Here is a 21,259-nt window from a genome sequence, read left to right as displayed (position 1 = left end):
GGTGTCCTAATATATAGAGGTCAATCTGTGACCCTGGGCCAGAACAGATTTATATAGAATGAAATGCAGCATTGTTCTCTCTATTAAAGGGGTGGTCCAGGATATACAGCCAGGGAAGGTGAAATAATAACCCCATACCCACCGGTCCCTGTGCTCCAGTATCTCCCACCATGGTCCAGTGCACTGGCACGCCAGGACTTCTTCCAGTGGAAGATCACACTTCACATGACCCTATTGGCCTAAGGAAAGGAATCAGGACATTACTGACATATGTCACCTGCAACGCCCCTTGTTCTTTCATAGGACTTGTGTGGCGAGAACAAGACCCCAGGAGCAGCAGAACCGGATGACGTTGGGAGACATCGGAGCACCAGGGACAAGTCAATATGTTTTTTGGGTTTTTTTTCCCCACTCTCCCTGGACTCGGTGCCAAAAACTGTATATCCTGGACAATCCCTTTAATGCTTATGGGAAAACCAACTACTAAGTAGTGACATCACTTTCTGAATCCCGCCTCCTCGGTGATGTCATGGCGGATTGTTAACTGTTTGCGCAGTCTGTAAAGAAAAATAACACTTTATATCTGAACTTATTGTGCGGAATATAATTCATACAGATCAGAATCGCTTCCCTTCAACTTCAGGACGGCAGTCTTAAGGAACAAGGATGGATTCTTGTAGGAGTCAGCTCACTGTGCTTTCTATTCAATGGAGAATGTAGAAGACGACAAGATGGAGACAGCGGCTCAGTCTTCAGTCCTGGGGTTTGGTGGAGATTTGGAGATAACAGATGAGATTCTCTCACCAGAAGCCTCCTGACCATCCCATCATCCATCGCGTAGGACTGTCTTCTGCTTGCTGATCTCTACTAGCAGGAGGTCCTGGTCATGCAAGTTCCTGGATCTGCTCCTCACTGCTGATCTCCAGACCGTTCTTCCTTAGATGTGTTTGTTTCTGAAGCCCCTTCAACTTCAACAGCAGATCCCGAATAAATGCCTGGAAAACAGTCACAAGATTTACGGTCATGGTCAGCAGCTTTATTAGAAGTAATCTTATCAAAATCCAGCAAATATCTATCCTGCAGATAGATCGGTTACCATCACCAGAACCAGCACATCACCCCAGCCCTGTAGATAGCTATGCTGGTTCTGATGACAGTAACCTATCTACAGGGCTGGGGTGATATTCTGGTGACAGTAACCTAGCTATCTACAGGGCTGGGGTGATATGCTGGTACTGGTTACAGTAACCTATCACCCCAGCCCTGCAGATAGATAGGTTAGTGTCACCAGAACCAGCATATCACCCCAGTCCTGCAGATAGATAGGTGACTGTCACCAGGACCAGCATATCACCCCAGCCCTGCAGATAGATAGGTTACTGTCACCAGAACCAGCATATCACCAGTCATTATGGGGCTATATATACATAGAGAAGCCGTCTACTGCATGTAAAGCAAGTCACAGTACCTGGGCACCAGCAGGTGACCGATATACTGTAATGTACAAGTCGTTATATGTTCTGCCCTGCAGATGTTGTGGTGGCCCCAGCTGTGGACGGTTGGCAGAGCGGCCATATGCAATCTGCAGCCCCATGATCATAAAGGGGACACAGAGTGGACGTGGATGTAGATTCTGCATTGGGGCCTTGGAGCTTCAATCTCCTCTACAGTACAGCGATTATGGACACACACAACGCTCAGTCTCACCACGTGACAGCTCTACAGATGTTCCACTAGGAACAGATTCACTGGACCTTCACCGCAATTTCCTTTGCTTGCCCAAATTCTGCTGACGGGGTCAGGCCGTGTCGTTCTGCACACTAACACACCCTTAACAGGAAAGGTTTATACTACGAGGCTACAAGGAGGCCCAGGCGGAGGAAACGGCCCAGACATATAACACAACGCAGACGCATTTCACAGGCAAATGTTACACCCATACTATGGAATCTGACAAGCTGCTGATCTGCGCATAAACTCAGTGTGAACACTGCACAACTGTACCATGGCCACGTGGAGATATGTCCATCATCTTTAAGGAGAAGCATCACACATTATAGCACACGTGTAACAGAAGACTACAAAATGTCTGCATGTGATACAAACAGGGGTACATAACTGAGGCCCCCTCTGTAGGCGGTAACTTGACCCCCAGATGGTGCCCTATCCTCACTGCCGTGCCTGTGCTAATGTAGGATAGGGGGGTGACCTGATCCCCAGAATGTGCCCCTACCCTCACTGCTGTGCCTGTGCCCATGTAGGATAGATGTGACCTGACCCCCAGAAGGTGCCCCTCTCCTCACTGCCATGTCTGTGCCCATGTAGGCGGTGACCTGACCCCCAGAATGTGCCCCTATCCTCACTGCCGTGTCTGTGCCCATATAGAATAGGCGGTGACCTGACCCCCAGAATGTGCCCCTATCCTCACTGCCGTGCCTGTGCCCATGTAGGATAGGGGGGTGACCTGACCCCCAGAAGGTGCCCTATCCTCACTGCTGTGCTTGTACCCATGTAGAATAGGCAGTGACCTGACCCCCAGAATGTGCCCCTATCCTCAAAGCCGTGTCTGTGCCCATGTAGGATAGGGGGGTGACCTGACCCCCAGAATGTGCCCCTATCTTCACTGCCGTGCCTCCGTGCCATGTGCGGAGCGTGACAAACCACACGGAGCATGGAAAACTATACACGGAGCGCGGCAACCTATACACGGAGCGCGGCAAACTATACATGGAGCACAGCAAACTACACAGAGCACGGCAAACTATACATGGAGCGTGGCAAACTATACACGGAGCGTGGCAAACTACACGCAGAGTACGGCAAACTATACACGGAGCGTGACATACAAATATAAGTAAAGAGCGACCAGGCTAAAGGTAATCATAGAAGACAAAAGGAGATAAAAAGATAAAGAAACCAAAAACCAACACAAGGGGGGAGGGGGACGGAGCGCTGCAGTGCCGAGAGCTGGGAGAGCGGGAGCAAGACCCCGCCCAGGGCAATAGCCACCCCTCTCCTTCTGATGACTTCATTATAGTTAAAGACAATACGGTCGGGGATGTTGGACCTTTTGATCCAGGGCAACCAAATTCTGTCACAAGAGTAGTCGAGTATCAGAGGTGGCGGCATTTATTTATTCTAAACGTAACAAAGGTTTTATATTTATATTTGTCAGCCCTGATTGGTTAGTGAGAGTGCAGGGACACGCCCACAACTGGTCCCATCCAGCTGACCATTTATTTCTACATTTCTGGGAGGAATAACAGAGGAACAGCACAAGGAGATGCCCCGGTGACATCACAGGAAACGCGCCGGAACCTCCATCACAGTGTCTGCCCAGAGCTAAAGGACCCCGTTATAGTCAGAACCACGGGGAGGCCATGACCGTGCGAGGCGATGATAGTGCGAGGCCATGACCGTGCGAGGCGATCATAGTGCAAGGCCATGACCGTGCGAGGCGATCATAGTGCAAGGCCATGACCATGCGAGCTCGGAGAGTCGCCCACATCTAGGAAACTCCTTCATTTGGTTGTCTTTTATTTTTTCATTGAAATCTCAAAATTAAAATCTCAATCAACAAAGAATAAAATATAGCAAGATCCAAGAATAGAGGAAAGTATCGCAAGGCCTAACGTGACACCTACCTCTGTATTGTTAGTGCAGGAACTGAGGATGACCTGGGAACAACACAAAATATAAAGAGTTAGGTGGGAAAGATTTATTAGATTCCATTCATGAGCAATACGATACAGATACAGAGATAAAGATACAGATACTGGTGCAGAGATAGAGATACCAGTGCAGAGATATAGATACAGATACCGGTGCAGAGATACAAATACTGAGATACAGATACAATATGAAACAGATACAGTTCTGATAGATTTTCTTCCCATCATCCACTGAGGTTTGATATTTTTATAAGGAATTCATCTCATGACTGAGAAACAACCCAGTATTGTAAAGTAGCCCTCCGAGCATAAATCGCTACTTAGGTAATGTGATTTACACAAGGAGTGCTGGGGGTGCGAGGATACAAGAGCCAGCCTAATACTGTACTGTATGTCGTCCTCAGCCCTACTGCATCCCCCCCACCATCTGATAACTACCCCTCCTCCTACTTATCTGCTCTGTATGGGAAAGTATTCCTTCTACACCACATCAAAGATGAGACTTGTCCACTGGAAGCCCCAGCAATGACAAACACAGATTAGATTTATCAGCCCCAAAGTTAATCTTCATCCACCAGAAGTTTGAAGTGGTCTCAAGTTCTCTGCTGGAAACCCATAAAAGTCCGACCTTATCCCCCCCCCCCATCCATCCATGAGATAATATACACAACTAAAGTGATGGCGTCTGGAGAAAGGAAAAACCTGCTCAACTCACAGAGGAAAAACAAGGGACAAATATTCTCCATCACTAAGTGACTACAGAGGAAGTGGGAGCCGGGCGGGAGCCACCCTTACATCCAAGGCGGGCCCAAGATGTACCCAAGGCGGGCCCAAGATATAGACAAGGCGGGCCCAAGATATACACAAAACGGGCCCAAGGACAGGACAACCTGAAGCAACTTGAAAAAGAGCCTTATAAACCTTCAAGATATTAATGCCGCATCAAGTCTTTCACTGCTCTAGACCACCAAGGACTTCATTATTAACTCCTTCACTTCTTAAGCACTGTATAGCAGTATTATTTGGCACTTTTTAGCGGTATTATTTGGCACTATATAGCAGTATTTGGCACTGTATAGCAGTATTATTTAGCACTATATAGCGCTATTATTTGGCACTGTATAGCAGTATTATAGGGCTATTTACAACTATAAACATTTAGATAACAAGTGCGAATGGTCTACAAATCATCCAGTCGTGTCCCGGATTTTTCTTGCTGCCCTTATAGCTCCATTACAATATGGAAGTGACTTAAGTGATCATTGGCACTATTATATAGGCACTGTATGACGGTATGTTAGGTATGTTACTGTACATGTGTAATGTGTGACACTATTATATAGGCACTGTATGACGGTATATTACTGTACATGTGTAATGTGTGACACTAGTATATAGGCACTGTATGACGGTATATTACTGTACATGCGTAATGTGTGACACTATTATATGGGCTCTGTATGGCAGAAATTTCCACCGGATATAAGCTCGACCAGAACTCCTCGAGTAATAAAAAGTGAACCCTTTTCTAGCTATTCTGTTTTACCGCATTACATTGTAGAGGTTGGCCGTCACCGGCCAAATATAATATCATTTACTGTCCATTATTAGGTAAAACCAAATCCACGATGGCAATAAATCAACTCATTTTTTGTTATAATTAGATGCAGAAAATGTAATAGAAGTAAATAAAGTGTCCTCGATGGAAGAACGAGGCCGCAACGCCGCTACCAGGTGATCTTAGCACCTTATCTAGAGGCCTCCTAAGAGCTGGTGGAGCTCTGTAGGCATCGGCCCAGAACTGGCCCCTCATTGGCCCCACACAGGCCCCTCACTAACCCCTCTGTAATCCCTACAATTTGCCCCTGTATGCTGCCCCTTTTCTTGCTATTTACCCACTATGACCCCAGGAAAAAACGCAAGAAAAAGTGAGAGTTGTATGAATAAGTCCATGTGAGCGATCAAGCAATCCTACTAATAGACAAGTTGTCTCCTCACCTGTAAGCTACTTCTTCTCTCCTCATCTGTCTCTACGTCCAAAAGGTCATCAATATTCACCTCATCGGGCATGTCCATTTCCTACAAGACATAGAAGCATGACATATTGAGAAAGGTTAAGGACAACGGCTGAGAGGTTTTTTGTCGTCAGATCCTCATGTGAGTGGGAGAAGCCATAGGAAATGGGCGCCGTATATATTCGCTCTCTCCAGGATGGTCGCGGGGTCTCAGAGGGGCCACTAATAGAGCCATCATTCGGCACTAGCCCAGCGAGGGCACCCGAGCAGAAGATAAAAGTGTCACCCAGGAGAAATGGAGGACTCTGATAATGACCTCATAGGAAAGAGACATTAATGGAGGACATTGGCCACACATTCCTTAGTACACGGGGGAAATCATTAACCCTTTCATTGAAACAGGATTGGCACGTTGAGATGAGGCCCCTGAACGTCTCTCACTCCAGTGACTACACATGGACAAGCCAAGTGTGTCGGTGTACGGAGGAGTAACTGTATGGGCGGCTTTATGCCTTACCATGGGAAGCTCTCGCAGCTTCTGCTGTTCTTTGGCCAACAACTATTGTAGACCAAGTTCACAGCAGATTCTGGAGAGGATGTAAGGCTGTCTTCCACCTCAGATTCCTCTCCAAATTTCCCTGTGGACACAGAAGAGCTTTGACTTTCCACCAGGGATTTGTTTGCTGATGGGACTTAGACTGAGTCTGGCACCGTCGGTTCTGCGGCCAAATCAGCTGTGGAAGATCAAGGAGGACGTTTCTGTTTTCAGGATTCCTCCATATACATAGACACTTGGGTTCGGCTGAGCATGCATGTACTGTGATGAAGTGAGTAGGCTGTGGCCAGATCCCTCTATAGACCTCGAGAACACTGAAGGCTTCCCTGGCCACATACACATAATATCGGTGTATTCAGCTGACATGAGATTTCCAGCATGGCCCCAAGATGGGGAGTTAGATGGCCAAGTCCCAATAGGGTTGACATGTCGGACAAGACTCTCCTCACAGCATTGTGAGATATACGTGGAAAATATTTAGGTTATTAGATGCAAAGTCAATGTGGAGAATTTCTAAAGTCCTCTGCTGGTATAAAGCGTTCCAGGAACAAGCTTGGCTTAGACAAAATCCCTCAGACCAGCGCCCTCACTGCCTCAGTTTTGTACGGTGTTGAGCTCAGTGTAGAAAGAAACTATGGGGCACATCATAGGCACAAGAAGGGGCCAAGTGTCTATAACGTACCACAATTACATCCGTCTATACAATGAGACTGGCATGCATGGCTAAATAACTTACCCATCGTGTGCAGCTATGGCCAGCGGGCACCATTGAAGGCTTCAGGGAGAGGTTGCAAGACAATACAACTGGACATGGACTATAGTGTAATGGAGGTTTGATGTGGGACTGACCGACGAACATCTGAGCACCCCACAATGGTGAAAAGTCACCCACAAAATATAAAAGTAATAAACTGAACACCCTCTATAAAGGAATCCAATGTCAGACACCATCATATATCAGTCCGTGCAAGGATCGACACGAAGACTATGACGTTTCCTGAACTGGATTTATTGAATAAGAAATTGTTTATAACAATAGCACAAAAGGAAGGAGAACTGAGAACTGGGAAATACAGAATATATAATACAATGATTGGTGACACTAACCTATCTATCTGCAGGGCTGGGGTGATGTGCTGGGTCTGGTGACACTAACCTATCTATCTGCAGGACTGGGGTGATATGCTGGTTCTGGTGACAGTAACCTATCTATCTGCAGGGCTGGGGTGATGTGCTGGTTCTGGTGACAGTAACCTATCTATCTGCAGGGCTGGGGTGATATGCTGGGTCTGGTGACACTAACCTATCTATCTGCAGGACTGGGGTGATATGCTGGTTCTGGTGACAGTAACCTATCTATCTGCAGGGCTGGGGTGATGTGCTGGTTCTGGTGACAGTAACCTATCTATCTGCAGGGCTGGGGTGATATGCTGGGTCTGGTGACACTAACCTATCTATCTGCAGGACTGGGGTGATATGCTGGTTCTGGTGACAGTAACCTATCTATCTGCAGGGCTGGGGTGATGTGCTGGTTCTGGTGACAGTAACCTATCTATCTGCAGGGTTGGGGTGATATGCTGGGTCTGGTGACACTAACCTATCTATCTGCAGGACTGGGGTGATGTGTTGGTTCTGGTGACAGTAACCTATCTATCTGCAGGGCTGGGGTGATATACTGGGTCTGGTGACACTAACCTATCTATCTGCAGGACTGGGGTGATATGCTGGTTCTGGTGACAGTAACCTATCTATCTGCAGGGCTGGGGTGATATGCTGGGTCTGGTGACACTAACCTATCTATCTGCAGGACTGGGGTGATATGCTGGTTCTGGTGACAGTAACCTATCTATCTGCAGGGCTGGGGTGATGTGCTGGTTCTGGTGACAGTAACCTATCTATCTGCAGGGCTGGGGTGATATGCTGGGTCTGGTGTCACTAACCTATCTATCTGCAGGACTGGGGTGATGTGTTGGTTCTGGTGACAGTAACCTATCTATCTGCAGGGCTGGGGTGATATACTGGGTCTGGTGACAGTAACCTATCTATCTGCTGCATTCTAGTGAAAGACTCCCTTTAAGAATAGACCATCAATATTACAGTCTCAGAAAACCCTATAACATCACAGAGGACTAGAATTCTTGTTTAGTGCTGAGACATTATAAGACTCCTCAGACATTTCTTGGCTCCTCCGTACGACCTCGGGCTCTTCCGTCCTCGGCTTACTTTGATATTTCAGACATTTCAGTACAATACAGTTACATGAGATAACTTTACTCCAATAACCTTAAAGGGATTTTCCCATGAACAGAAATGTGATGAAGGTCAGTGACAATACAAAGATTTGTTGATGAGTTCTAGGAATAAGTGACCAGTCAGATTTCCTCCTTCACCGTCTTATTGGCGACGTCTTGTCTTGATTGGGTGTCAGTGGATAAAACCTTGAATGGAGGAACTTTCTATTATCTGGGACTTGTATTTACAGTAATGAATTGATTTGGAATTGTCTACAGATTTAAAGATAATTATATCCATGGGAAATCCCTTTAAGATAAGACAAGTGATGCAAGAGAAGCTCATGGTAAGTTTAGGCTGCAGTTCAGACTACGCCACGGCCTCTGTCCATACATATCATACCCATCATTATACAGGGCCAGGGCTCAGGGGAGACACAAGACAGAACGGCCCTTTGTTGGTCACTTTGTCTCAGCTGCCCAATTAGCAGATAATGAGAAGACATCCCCAGAGGGCAGAGGAGACACTCAGAGCGGGGGATGGGCTCCTCCAGGGGCCCCGATTAATGTCATATACACAACATGTCCATCCATGCACACAGGAGATGAGTGAACGGCGTCCCTGAGAAGCGGCTCAGCGATGGGGGGGGGGGGGGGCTTAATGAATAATTTATAGAGTGTATGTTATATAGAAGAGGAAACGGCCCCACGCCCCCCACCATAGGACAACGGCCAGGAGCTGCAAAATATCACCAACCTAGACCAGAGAGACTGGAGGGAGCAACAAAGAAAGAGTCTCAATGCTGGGCCCAAAATATCCAGGAAGTGGTTAATGAGACCCCAAAGCTAAACAACCTGTCCATAAACGTGAGGGCGTCACCCAATGAGACTGTCTATAGATAGATAGGTTACTATCACCAGATCCAGCATGTCACCCCAGCCCTGCAGATAGATAGGTTACTGTCACCAGAACCAGCATATCACCCCAGCCCTGCAGATAGATAGGTTACTATCACCAGATCCAGAATATCACCCCAGCCTTGCAGATAGATAGGTTACTGTCACCAGAACCAGCATATCACCCCAGTCCTGCAGTTAGGTTACTGTCACCAGAACCAGCATATCACCCCAGCCCTGCAGATAGGTAGGTTACTGTCACCAGAACCAGCATATCACCCCAGCCCTGCAGATAGATAGGTTACTGTCACCAGAACCAGCATATCACCCCAGCCCTGCAGATAGATAGGTTAGTGTCACCAGAACCAGCATGTCACCCCAGCCTGCAGATAGATAGGTTAGTGTCACCAGAACCAGCATGTCACCCCAGTCCTGCAGATAGATAGGTTACTGTCACCTGAACAAACAGTGCTTTCCCTTTGTGAGTTGCTACCTCTGCTGGGATATGATCTTTATTGTCAATATACAAATGAGCTCTTTGGATTACTGACAACTCCCTTTTTGCTTTTTTGCATATTGGCAATGCGGACAACAAGTCACAAGGGGAAAACACCATTTGTATTAGGTGACGCTAAGCTATCTCTGGTGACAGACTCCCTCTAGTTCCTCCTTGGGACAGATCATCCAGGGCTTTCTGGTTCACATAGTATATATAAGAAGCACAAGGCTTTATTCATACTGGCAAATTTTGTTGCAATTATTTCTCAACTACTTTTAGTCAAAGCCAGAAGTGGTTATGATGACCTTATACTGACAGATAGGTGGTGACGAGGAGCATCAGGGGTGTGGCTATAGGAGGCCGAAACATTATCGGACTGAGCCCCCAAATAAAATGGTTCTGAGATCCCACCTTTCAAGAACCCCTAGAATAGAGAATAGTTACCCTCAAATGTGATATAATGATAGAGCCTGGGCGCACTCGGGGAGACTCTTGTGGCCAAATCCACCATTGGTAGAGAAGTGATCCCGGCCGTGATGGGCACAACGGCCGCTCTGTCATAAGGAGATATTGGGTTATATATGACGCTGTAGGTGCGGCCCCTGTTACAGTTTATGGACCGAGGAGCTTGGAGACTCTGGAGATGATGTAAAGACACTGAACATTTCTGTGCCATTCAGGGCCTATAGAAAGCTGAGTCACCAGCCCCATTACTGGCTGTCACCTCTAAGGTCATTTAGAAGTAGAGGAATAGAAGTGCATGTTATTTGTAGGGTCTGACCTGACCCCTGCATTGGTTCCAGAGCACTCAGCTCCCTCGGTTGTCGGTACAATTACTATGGTTGTCACCGGCACAGCAGGATCTCCGCAGTTCTGGAAGACTTTGCAGCAAAGAACATGATGACAAGATGAACGTTACAGAGATAACTTCACACAAAGGAGGATAAATCCAAGGCTGGGAGAGCGATGGGGCCACTTCTGACATCCATCGGTGACCACAAAAACCCAACAATGAGCTTATTACAATATCACAGCAGGGCGACTGCACAGGACATGAGATGTGCGAAAGGCTACCTGTGCCAAAATCATCTGGTGGGGGCTGGAGGTCAGACCTGCACTGATCTCATACAAAGGATGGGCCATCTGTATGAAGTCTTGGACAAACCCTTTCAGATAATCCTATAAGACAAACAAACATCCTGAGACCCCTCTGATCAGAAGAAGCTCATGTCAATCGCTGACCACCTTGGTCTTCTGTCAGTATGTCGCGTGGCCATAGAAAATATACAGAGCAGTGAAGGACCATCAGACCCCCCCCCATCAATACTTATTCTATTTCTGTCTGATATGTCAATTTGTCACTCGTGTGTCCGCCACAAGTCCATACACCCGTGTCCACCACAAGACCACACACTCATGTGTCCACTATAAGGCCATACACCCATGTGTCTGCCATGTTACCAAACACCCATACGTCCACTATAAGACCATACACTTATGTGTCCACCACAAGACCATACTCCCATATGTCCACTATAAGACTACACACCGATATGTCCATCATGTGACCATGACAGATTTGTACCGCAGATTCCCATTGAATGACAGCAGGCAGAGATCTTGTAATAGTATATTGTCTGTAGCCTGGTTATTCACTAATACTGATCATCTGACTGTAGAACAATATTGGACGAGGAGAATTGCTCTGGCTATAAGAGGATGATGAGAGTTGTAGTTACAGCTGGAGCGCCATTGACAGTGTAGGGGACTCCGCACATTCTTCCACGGAGGGGCTGGAGCAGCCACTTTCCCAGCGCCATGTGCGTCTGCTAGTTATTTCCTGCAGATCTGGAGCTCATTTAATATTGCACAATATTGTGTCATTGTCCTCGCTGGGTCCCTGGCAGACTATAGGATGTGTTTGTGGCACCTGGTGCAGAGACCACCGCTATACCCTGTGCAACGCAGCTGCAAAGGGCCGACAATACACAATGATTTAGTGTGAGCAGTCGGGAAAATGATCATAGGAAATCTGCCCACATGGTCGGGCGTCCGCATCAGGCACAGGGTCGGCCGTCCGCATCAGGCACAGGGTTGGTCATCACTCGCCATTATTAAAGCCACACGACCAGCCATTGGCCAAATAAAGCCACTAAGGCAAATAGAAAGGGAGGTGCAAACCCAAGTGTACTGCAAAGTAACGTGGGGGCCATACATGTAGTATACAGCCGTGATGTGGGGGCCATACATGTAGTATACAGCCGTGATGTGGGGGCCATACATGTACTATACAGCCGAGATGTGGGAGCCATACATGTAGTATACAGCCGTGATGTGGGGGCCATACATGTAGTATACAGCCGTGATGTGGGGGCCATACATGTAGTATACAGCCGAGATGTGGGGGCCATACATGTAGTATACAGCCGTGATGTGGGGGCCATACATGTAGTATACAGCCGTGATGTGGGGGCCATACATGTAGTATACAGCCGTGATGTGGGGGCCATACATGTAGTATACAGCCGTGATGTGGGGGCCATACATGTAGTATACAGCCGTGATGTGGGGGCCATACATGTAGTATACAGCCGTGATGTGGGGGCCATACATGTAGTATACAGCCGTGATGTGGGGGCCATACGTGTAGTATACAGCCGTGATGTGGGGGCCATACATGTACTATACAGCCGAGATGTGGGAGCCATACATGTAGTATACAGCCGTGATGTGGGGGCCATACATGTAGTATACAGCCGTGATGTGGGGGCCATACATGTAGTATACAGCCGAGATGTGGGGGCCATACATGTAGTATACAGCCGTGATGTGGGGGCCATACATGTAGTATACAGCCGTGATGTGGGGGCCATACATGTAGTATACAGCCGTGATGTGGGGGCCATACATGTAGTATACAGCCGTGATGTGGGGGCCATACATGTAGTATACAGCCGTGATGTGGGGGCCATACATGTAGTATACAGCCGTGATGTGGGGGCTATACAAATCAAATCTATACATGTAGTATATAGCCGAGATGTGAGCCCAGTGTAACAGAATTCTGACGTACGTTACTCCATATAGTGGCCTAAATGCTTTATTACGTGTTTTAGGCACTGCGTAGAGTAAATTCTGCGATATTTGCCGCGTTTTACAGTCCCTGCTAATCCCATCCACACATTGCACAAAAATATCCACAGCAGAAAAGCTGCAAGTTTCAAAACCGTTGTGTCTGAGCAAATCGCAGTGTGTCAGTAACACCTTCGGTAACGCCAGAGCTTTCCGTATAATAATGGCAGAAAATCTGCAGGGAAAACTCTCTGGAATTTCTGCAAAAAACACTGACGAGTGTGATGCGTTTCTGCCACGTTTTTTCCCACAGTGCTTTTTGGCTGCAGCCACTACGTGGGGCCTTAACCTTACACACTTTTTACCTTGTCCATTAGGGTCAGGGCTAAGGGGAATGAGCAAAAATGTCTGTTGCAAAGCAATGTAGTTATGGGTCCATGAGACGAGGTTCGGGCTGGCTGATGGGCGATCTCCGTCTGAACCCTCTTCGGACACATTTATTCGTGCGCCCAGGCCGCAGGCAGGAATACAACCTGGCCTGAGCTTTGCCCCGGACCCCTTACACTGTGATAATACAGAGATGTGTCACCGATATCACACTGACAAAGTGGACGTTTGGGGGTTTCCCAGACCCAGACCTTGCACTGATAAGGTGTCCTGGGGCAATTAATACACTGACAGCCTATCCTCAGGGTGGGCCATCAATATGTCCAGGCCGAGCCACCCGGCCAAGCCGCTGCTTGAAGGGGACAAAGACTGGTTGGGCACTGAAGTCACTTTATAGTGTCCATCGCTCCGTGTAACTACGTAGGTTTCGATGCCTCTTATGTTCAGATCTTTGCAGTGGCCTTGCAGGGAGGAGGACGCTGAACTATCTGATATTTGAGGTAAGGAAGAGTGGCCGTATGTGAGTCACATCACCGCTCGCTCTCTGGAGACCACAGAGGCCACGGATTAGTCTTTGTGGTCATTTCCTGTAATAAAGTCCCCACATGAGCCTGAACGGACCACAGAGCTCGGGGACAAGTGAGGACGCTTATTTTATATCAGACAACAAGATCTTCCTTCAAAGAAGGTTCCCAGAAAGGGCTTTTACTTCTCACCCAATGGTCCACATGGACAAAGTTCCTTTTATCTAGTGTGTACGCGCCCCTTTACACACGACCTGTGCAGTACTTCACCCCATCGTATGGTATGTGTACGGGGTATGTACGGAATGTGTACAGTATGTGTATGGTATGTGTATGGTATGTTTATGGGGTATGTATATGATATGTGTACAGTATACCTGGTAATGACAGGTAGCTGCTTTAGGACGGCGCTGGGATCGCTGAGATACAAGGAACCAAGAAAATGATTTATCCACGATCCCTACAGAGGTGAGAATGGGCCCCGCCGCTACAGTCACAGCAATGGGAGCCCCAGAGATAGCCGCATGCCATACTAACATCTGACAACTGACACCCATCAGGAGCGTACAGTGGCTGGCAATAGTATTCACACCCCTTCAACTTGTTCGCATTTTGTCACAAACACAAACTTAAAGGGATCCTATCATTAAAATGCAATTTTTTCTAACACGTAGGAATAGCCTTAATAAAGGAAATTCTTCTCCTACCTTTGGGTGCGTTCACACGATGTAAAATTGAGCATGATCTGGCACGTATACGGCGTGTCAGAGTTTGAGCGCTCAAAAAGATCCCATTCATTTCAATGGGAGTTACGAGTGTATACGCTGCATTATTTTGTGCCCGTGATTTTGCGGCCGCATAACTCCCATTGAAATGAATGGGATCTTTTTGAGTGCGCAATCTGCTGACACGTGTACCACTTTACATCGTGTGAACGCACCCTTTAGATGTCTTCTCCGCACCGCCGTTCGGTAGAAATCCCGGTTTTCGTCTGTATGCAAATGAGTTCCCCAATGCTGCGAGAGAAATCTCCAACACCATCTTCTTCAGGAACGGCCTCTCCCCTCGTCTTCTTCCGTCCGATTACACAGTAAGCTCATGTAAGTGGCCATTTTCTTGTGGCTGCCGCGCATGCACAGTCGGCTCTGCTCGTGACCCGATGGCAGAGCCGACAACACACGCCTAGAAAACTGAAAGCCAGGACGGAAGAAGACGCAGGGAGAGGCCGGTCAAGGTGAAGATAGAGGCGGCGCTGGAGATTTCTCTCGCAGCATTGGGGACGCCTTTAATGGTGGAGCAGATATGAAAATGGTCTTAGTTGCCAATAGCAACCAATCACAGCACATAGCAATAGTGCTTCTGTATAATGAAAATGATGTGATTTGTTGCTATGGGCTGTGACCGGGGCGTAACTACAGGGCCTGAGTCATTAGGTAGCCGCTATGGACTTTCTGGGATACCCCATATAGGCCTCGCAATGTACATTTGGTAGGTCTTTGGAGTATGGGAGGAAACCCAGGGAGAACAAAAACTCCTTGTAGATGTTTTGTCCTTGGCAGGATTCAACCCCAGGACTCCAGCGCTGTAAGGCTACACTGCTAACCACTGAGCCACCATGCTGGCCCTCATCTCCCCTTTTTGACTATTTTTACAGGTCGCTCAGTGGACTCCAGTCTATAAAAGAGGCCCCAAGGGTACAAAATGGCTGCTTGTTCGTGACATGAAGCCTACGCTTAGCGATAACTTGGCTTTGGTGGATTCAGCATTGGCTCAGAGAAGCCAAAAATAAGGATAATTTGGTCTAAAACTAGAAATATCAAAATGCCAAATTGTGTCAGATTTTGTCACATTTTACCGCAAGGTCACATGACCACCAAACTGTACGACATCATATTAAAGGTACCACGTGACATTGTGGATCTCGCCCTGCACATTGCAGGTGAAGACGGGCAGATCCGTTACAATCTCATCCACTCTCCTGCAACTGAAACGTTCTCCAGTCACAAAGACGGAAAATCTGCATTGTACTGTCATGAGTGAACATACCCCTAGGATTGTCAGCATGTTCTTAGGACCCCCAATACAGCGACGCGCCAGAAGAAATGACTGACAGTGAGACATGAGATTAGTCGGAAGATATCGGGTCAAAAACTTGCACAACTTGAGTGAACAAAACCAGAAATTAGAAGCTGTAAATTTCAAGATATAAACCTGAGGCAGCATTGTGTAGTGGTCTGTGCTGCCCTGCACCTATACATACGTGGATACCCTTTCCTATATATAACCTTTGCACCTATACATATATATGGACACCCTTTCCTATATATAAACTTTGCACCTATACGTATATATGTGCACTTTTTCCTATATACATATAACCCCTGCGCCTATATGGGACTCTTTGCTCCGCCGTCACTCACCCTGCCTTGGTACAGCTGCTCCAGGCTCTCGTCTATCCACTTCTCCACGTCCAGCCTCTTCTGCAGCTCCTTGCGGTCATACTTGACGGTCACCCGGGCTTGTCTCCTCTGTATGGCTTGCCCTGAGTCTCTGCTTCGGGATGGGGAATGGTTTTTATTGATCAGTCTTTTTCCAACCTTATTTGCAGCCATTGTTGAATGTCCAGGTCTGGGGTTAGGGGCCTGGGCTGGTGGTCACTCCTGGTCAGAGGAACCAAGATGAATAGTCCCCGGTGGTCAGATCTATGTTCTGCACTGAAGATGTCTTACAAGGGTCAGTGATAATAGTGAGCAGAAGTCTAAGATGTTCTTCAGATCTGGAGTCTCCACGTGCGCTGAAAGGATCCTGGAAAATACAAAGGGCTTATTGGCAGGCGGTGGCGGCGTGTCCTGGGGGGCTCAGTCCTGGGGGCCACTACCAGCATCTCCTCTAGACAAGAGTGGCCGTGCTGGTCCCAGCTGCAGCTCTCTGGACTGACACAGCACAATCCTGCACCAACCCCTTCAATCAGAGGGAGAGGAGGGAGGGGAGTGCTTGTAAAACTCACAGCATTGTGCCTGCAAGCCTCCAGCTATTCAGCCATGTGCAAATGAGACACAGACCCCCTATATAAAGCTCCACCACCCTGCAGATAGCCCGCTCCTCCCAGAGATGCTGACAATCTAAAGATGTGAATATACGGGAAGATACTTATCACTAGAAACAATGAAAAAAAAAAAAACAATGCTCAAAGTGTATATATATATATATATATATATATATATATATATATATATATATATATAGGGGTGTGTGTGTATATATGTGTAGGCATGTATGTGAGTGCATTTATGTGTGCGTGTTTGTATATATATATATATATATTATATATATACTGATCATGGTGTATAATGCCCAGGAGCCACATCGCACTCACCTCTATATGGGGGGTCCCTACACTACTGGGTGCAGCACTGAGCAGCGTCCACAGGGGGAGCGAGCGAGTAGCCCTGTAATACCCTGCTCCCAGGATACTCACCCCCAGTGGCTTTGGGCGACATCGCCCCATGGGCTCCGCACCACAGCAATGGCAGACACCACACAACACCGTACCATGTGAACAGATCACAAAAAGGTTCACCTTACCATATGGTGTCAGTCTAAAGACTGTAGTGAGAACAGCTTGCCTTATAGTGTCAGTCAGAGGGCTGGAGCAGTAGAAGACTCCTTTAGGTTAAAACCACCTGGGCCAAATGGGTGGAGCACTAGTACCGAGGAAAACCAAAAATGGAAAAGACAGAAGGCAGAAGAGCCCTCTACTGAAATCAATAACTCTATAAATAAATTAATTAGTTGAGATTCTACAGATTTTATAAATCTAAATTTAAGTTTCCAAATAGAAAAAAAACTACGTCATGGGCACAAGAAATAGAATTTACTGCTAATGGATTGTGGGTCGGGGGATCCTGATGGTGACCGTGTGCGTTGTCAGCGGGCTCCGATAGCCAATGAGCCATTATTTTCTTATGGCCCAGTGTCGCACCTCCCATGAGGCAACCTGAAGCGACCACTGCTTACCTAAGCCAGTCCAGGACAAGGTTTGGACTGGTTTAGCATCACCGTCACCGAGCGGTGGATTAGGGAGGCCCTGTGGACGCAGCACTGCTCCACCGGCCTCCCCTCACGCTCAGGCAGAGAGCAGGTTCTCTCCCTGCCTGCTAACACCGCTCCGCCACGCCCCCCTTCACTCCACCCCACCCCCTCATGGGGGCTATAAAGGTAGGTTCACCCCTGTTATGTCCACATATATATATATGTATAGGACCACGGAGGGCACGTGGATCCCATCACACCCCTTCCCGTGTATGTAGCCTGCAGCTGAGGCCCCGCCATGTTGTTGACAGGACCTGGGTTATGAGGTCTTTGTATGTCAGAGATAAATCAGATAAGGGATTATCTGTAGGAACCCGTTTACTACCCCGGCCTTGTATTTCTTAAGCCTGCGTGGTGTGCGAGGGAGATCTGCGATGTCAGACCGGAGGGTCGGCAGCTGTAGTGGCTCAACCTGTAGCGGCATCCATGAGGGAAGCTGTATGGGTGGAATCCCCAGAACGTCCCACAAAGGTTCTAGGTGAGCGGATTGGTGCACATTATATCTGCGGCCATTTTTCAAAAGGGAAATTCCAAAAGGGAAGAGCCATGCATAAGGAATGTTGTGTGCTCTAAGCTGATCGAGTAAGGGTTTCATCAATCTCCTTTTTTGTAGGGTGGAAGGAGCTAGGTCCTGAAATATCTGGATAGGACAACCTTCAAAGGCTAGATCTTTCTTATCCCTGGCAGCCTTAAGGAGAGCCGATGTGTGTGAGGAGGAGAGTAAAGCGCATACGATGTCACGAGGGGGTTCGTCAGGTCCCGGCTTCGGGCGTACCGCTCTATGTATGCGATCAATAGAGACTTTCTCAGCCATGTCTGCACCAAGGAGCGAGGTTACCACAGAAAGGGCTAAAGATGGCAGAGTCTCCTGAAGATACGTTTCCGGGAGGCCTCTAATCCTGAAGTTGCACCTGCGGGATCTATTTTCCAGATCTTCAATAACCAGGTAGGTATTGTTTAAGTGTGCGGTTTGAGAGTCTATGCGTTCAACCATGGAAGTTGCCACTTTGAGGAGTTCAGACTGTCCCCCTTCTAGGGTATCAACTCTCCGCGTGGTGGACGTTAATTCGGCCCGGAATTCTGCGAATTCAGCTACTAGGGGTGCAACTGCTTGGCTGAGGACCTTGTGTAGATAACTCTTTGAAATCAGGGCTGGATTGTGATCCAATTGTGCACTTTCCCCGTCCGAGTGCATAGCAGCATCAGGGATGCTGGAAGAGTCTTTGGGCGCCATCTTAGAGGTAGAAGCAGGTGAGTTAAAGATCTGCTTCTTTAGGAACTTGTGCATGGTGGCTTGATGAGGCAGTAGACCTCTCGAGTCCTGGGAGTCTTGGGGCTTGTCTCGCCCAATTTTGACCATCGTCCTCGGCAAAAGGAAGCTGCACGGTGGAAAAAAGCAGACACTGGTAGTGGAGCTCGTAGGCTAAGCGTCCATTACAGTGCGCGGTCAGGCTCCGCATTTACCAGCCGGCACTTCATGCTGGGACAAAAACTCTGAGCAGTAACGTTCTACGATGCTCAGAGCCCCTGACATACTGTCCTGCACCGATTATATAGAATGTAACCTATGGCCAGGGCTATACAGTGACCCCCAGCCTAGATTGGGGTCACATTCTGCACCTCAGTCATGGCCGGCACTGGCAGGAGGATTGGGGACAGAACAGGTCTATGTCTATGTACTGAACGTATCGACGTGCTGAGAGTCCAGAACATTCAGAACAGTCCCAGAGGACAATTAGCAACTATGCAGATTAGACATCAACCTTTTGCTGGGGGTTTTGGCCTCTGTTTACATTGGAATCCATGACGCCGAGCCATTGTACGAGAGCCACGTGCGGTAACTGCTGACTTATCATGGACTCTGTCTGTTCTGTAATTTTATTTGTAAGAATAGTGATTCGTGCTACAAAGTGACCCCAATGGACAATCTATAGTTCAGGTCAGCGGACCCCCTCGCTTTAGTATAGCTTTAGTACAGCCGGCCTTCCTGCTTGCAGGATATTGGTCTCGGGTTCTCTTCCGCCATCTTGTTCATATACTGACACTTGGTGCCTCTGCTAATATTTGTACGTTCTCTTCTGTCGCCATCTTGTGGTATCAATGGCACATGACACACCCGCAGACATGAGTAAGACGTGACCTTAAATAAGGGTTTCTGAGGGTGGAGGAATCTAATTGGATTCCTGTCTTATAAAGTCTTCTGAAGCGGAAACACCTAGAAATAAAGTATATTCAGCTCTGGATCGGTGAATGGAATTGGCGGGATATTGGGGCGCCCCACTAGTTTCAGATGTAACAAGATACCAGCAGTCAATGTCCCCATCAGACCCCTGTCTTTGGTTACGTAAGTCACATCACACATAGTTTTTGATACATTTTGAGCCCCTCTTAGTCATGGCGGAGAGTAATAAAGAGGAACCATCCAATGATGTGGTGGCGTGTACTGTAATCTGCTTTCTTGCTCACACAAGTTGACAGCATCGGTGCGGTCACAGAGACGTCTTGTGTCAGATCTCATCCAACTCGAGCCTGGCAGAGGCCGTAGTAAAGCAGCCAAGGAAAATGTTTGTGTTTTTGTATATTTTTGCATAACTCCCTTTGGACGACTTCCAGCTCACCATGGCCGTCTCCTCATCTATAAAGCCGAAGGAAGACACATCGTAAGACGACTGGAAGAAATAATTGAAGAATTCATCTGGTTTCGTTGCAATACTTGTGTAGGATAAATTGGGTTTCTTTGCAAATTTTCCCCCACAAAGAATTTAGAACAAGTTTTGAGATTTGTCGTTTTGCAGGATTTACACAATTCTGATCGGAGCGTCAGGAAATCTGTTCTCTTATAATCCTCAATGTTCTGGGGACAAGAGGCCTCTCGCTTCTCTCCAAGGTGTAACTTAATGTACTGGCCAAATAAACTGTCAGATGTTTTTGGGAAATGCCAAATTTCATAGATTTGTGCGATCCTCTGTTCTTTGCCTACGTCTATCAGGATATCTATGGTGCACCCTGTTATAGCTCGATCTTCATCACTGTGGTCACATTGTGTCGGGGTTACAACTCACGTCCAGCATGGAGGAAGCAGAAGCTTGTCGTTGGCTTTCATGGTCGGAATGGGAGATAATAATTGTCTTGGTGGATAAACCTTTAGTCTTACAATGCCAAAGTATTATTTTATGTCTCTGAAATCCTGGTGATTCCTGGGTCTTGTATCCAATATTCTTTGGTCTTGTTCACAAAAGGGCATCAGCTTGTAAAATCCTAGTAACTTATGGTTTCACCAGGGGCAACTTTATGTACAATTGGTTTGGCCTCCAT

The 21,259-nt window shown here is 47.5% G+C and overlaps 1 protein-coding gene across 1 annotated transcript; it reads right to left on the bottom strand.

The window, feature by feature from the left end:
- Positions 1-884: 884 nt before the first annotated feature.
- Positions 885-16,668, bottom strand: PPP1R14A (protein phosphatase 1 regulatory inhibitor subunit 14A). The gene is made up of 4 exons (XM_075258827.1): positions 16,273-16,668; positions 5,670-5,750; positions 3,645-3,677; positions 885-995 (listed from the first exon to the last, which is right to left on the bottom strand). The coding sequence occupies exons 1-4, from the start codon at positions 16,462-16,464 to the stop codon at positions 885-887; spliced, it is 417 nt and encodes a 138-aa protein (XP_075114928.1). The 5' UTR covers positions 16,465-16,668.
- Positions 16,669-21,259: the final 4,591 nt, after the last annotated feature.

The sequence above is a fragment of the Leptodactylus fuscus genome, chromosome 11 (assembly GCF_031893055.1).
Source record: "Leptodactylus fuscus isolate aLepFus1 chromosome 11, aLepFus1.hap2, whole genome shotgun sequence".
NCBI lineage: Eukaryota > Metazoa > Chordata > Amphibia > Anura > Leptodactylidae > Leptodactylus > Leptodactylus fuscus.
The sequence above is the reverse complement of the archived record's forward strand: the minus strand, read 5'-3'. Positions and strand labels throughout refer to the sequence as shown.

What these genes read in the sequence shown, in the direction of transcription:
- PPP1R14A (XM_075258827.1), bottom strand. Translation starts at nt 16,464, where the DNA reads ATGGCTGCAAATAAGGTTGGAAAAAGACTGATCAATAAAAACCATTCC. An exon ending in AGCAGCTGTACCAAGGCAGG is followed by an intron (nt 5,751 to 16,272) that starts GTGAGTGACGGC and finishes TATGTCTTGTAG; the next exon opens with GAAATGGACATGCCCGATGA. An exon ending in AGAGAAGAAGTAGCTTACAG is followed by an intron (nt 3,678 to 5,669) that starts GTGAGGAGACAA and finishes TGTTGTTCCCAG; the next exon opens with GTCATCCTCAGTTCCTGCAC.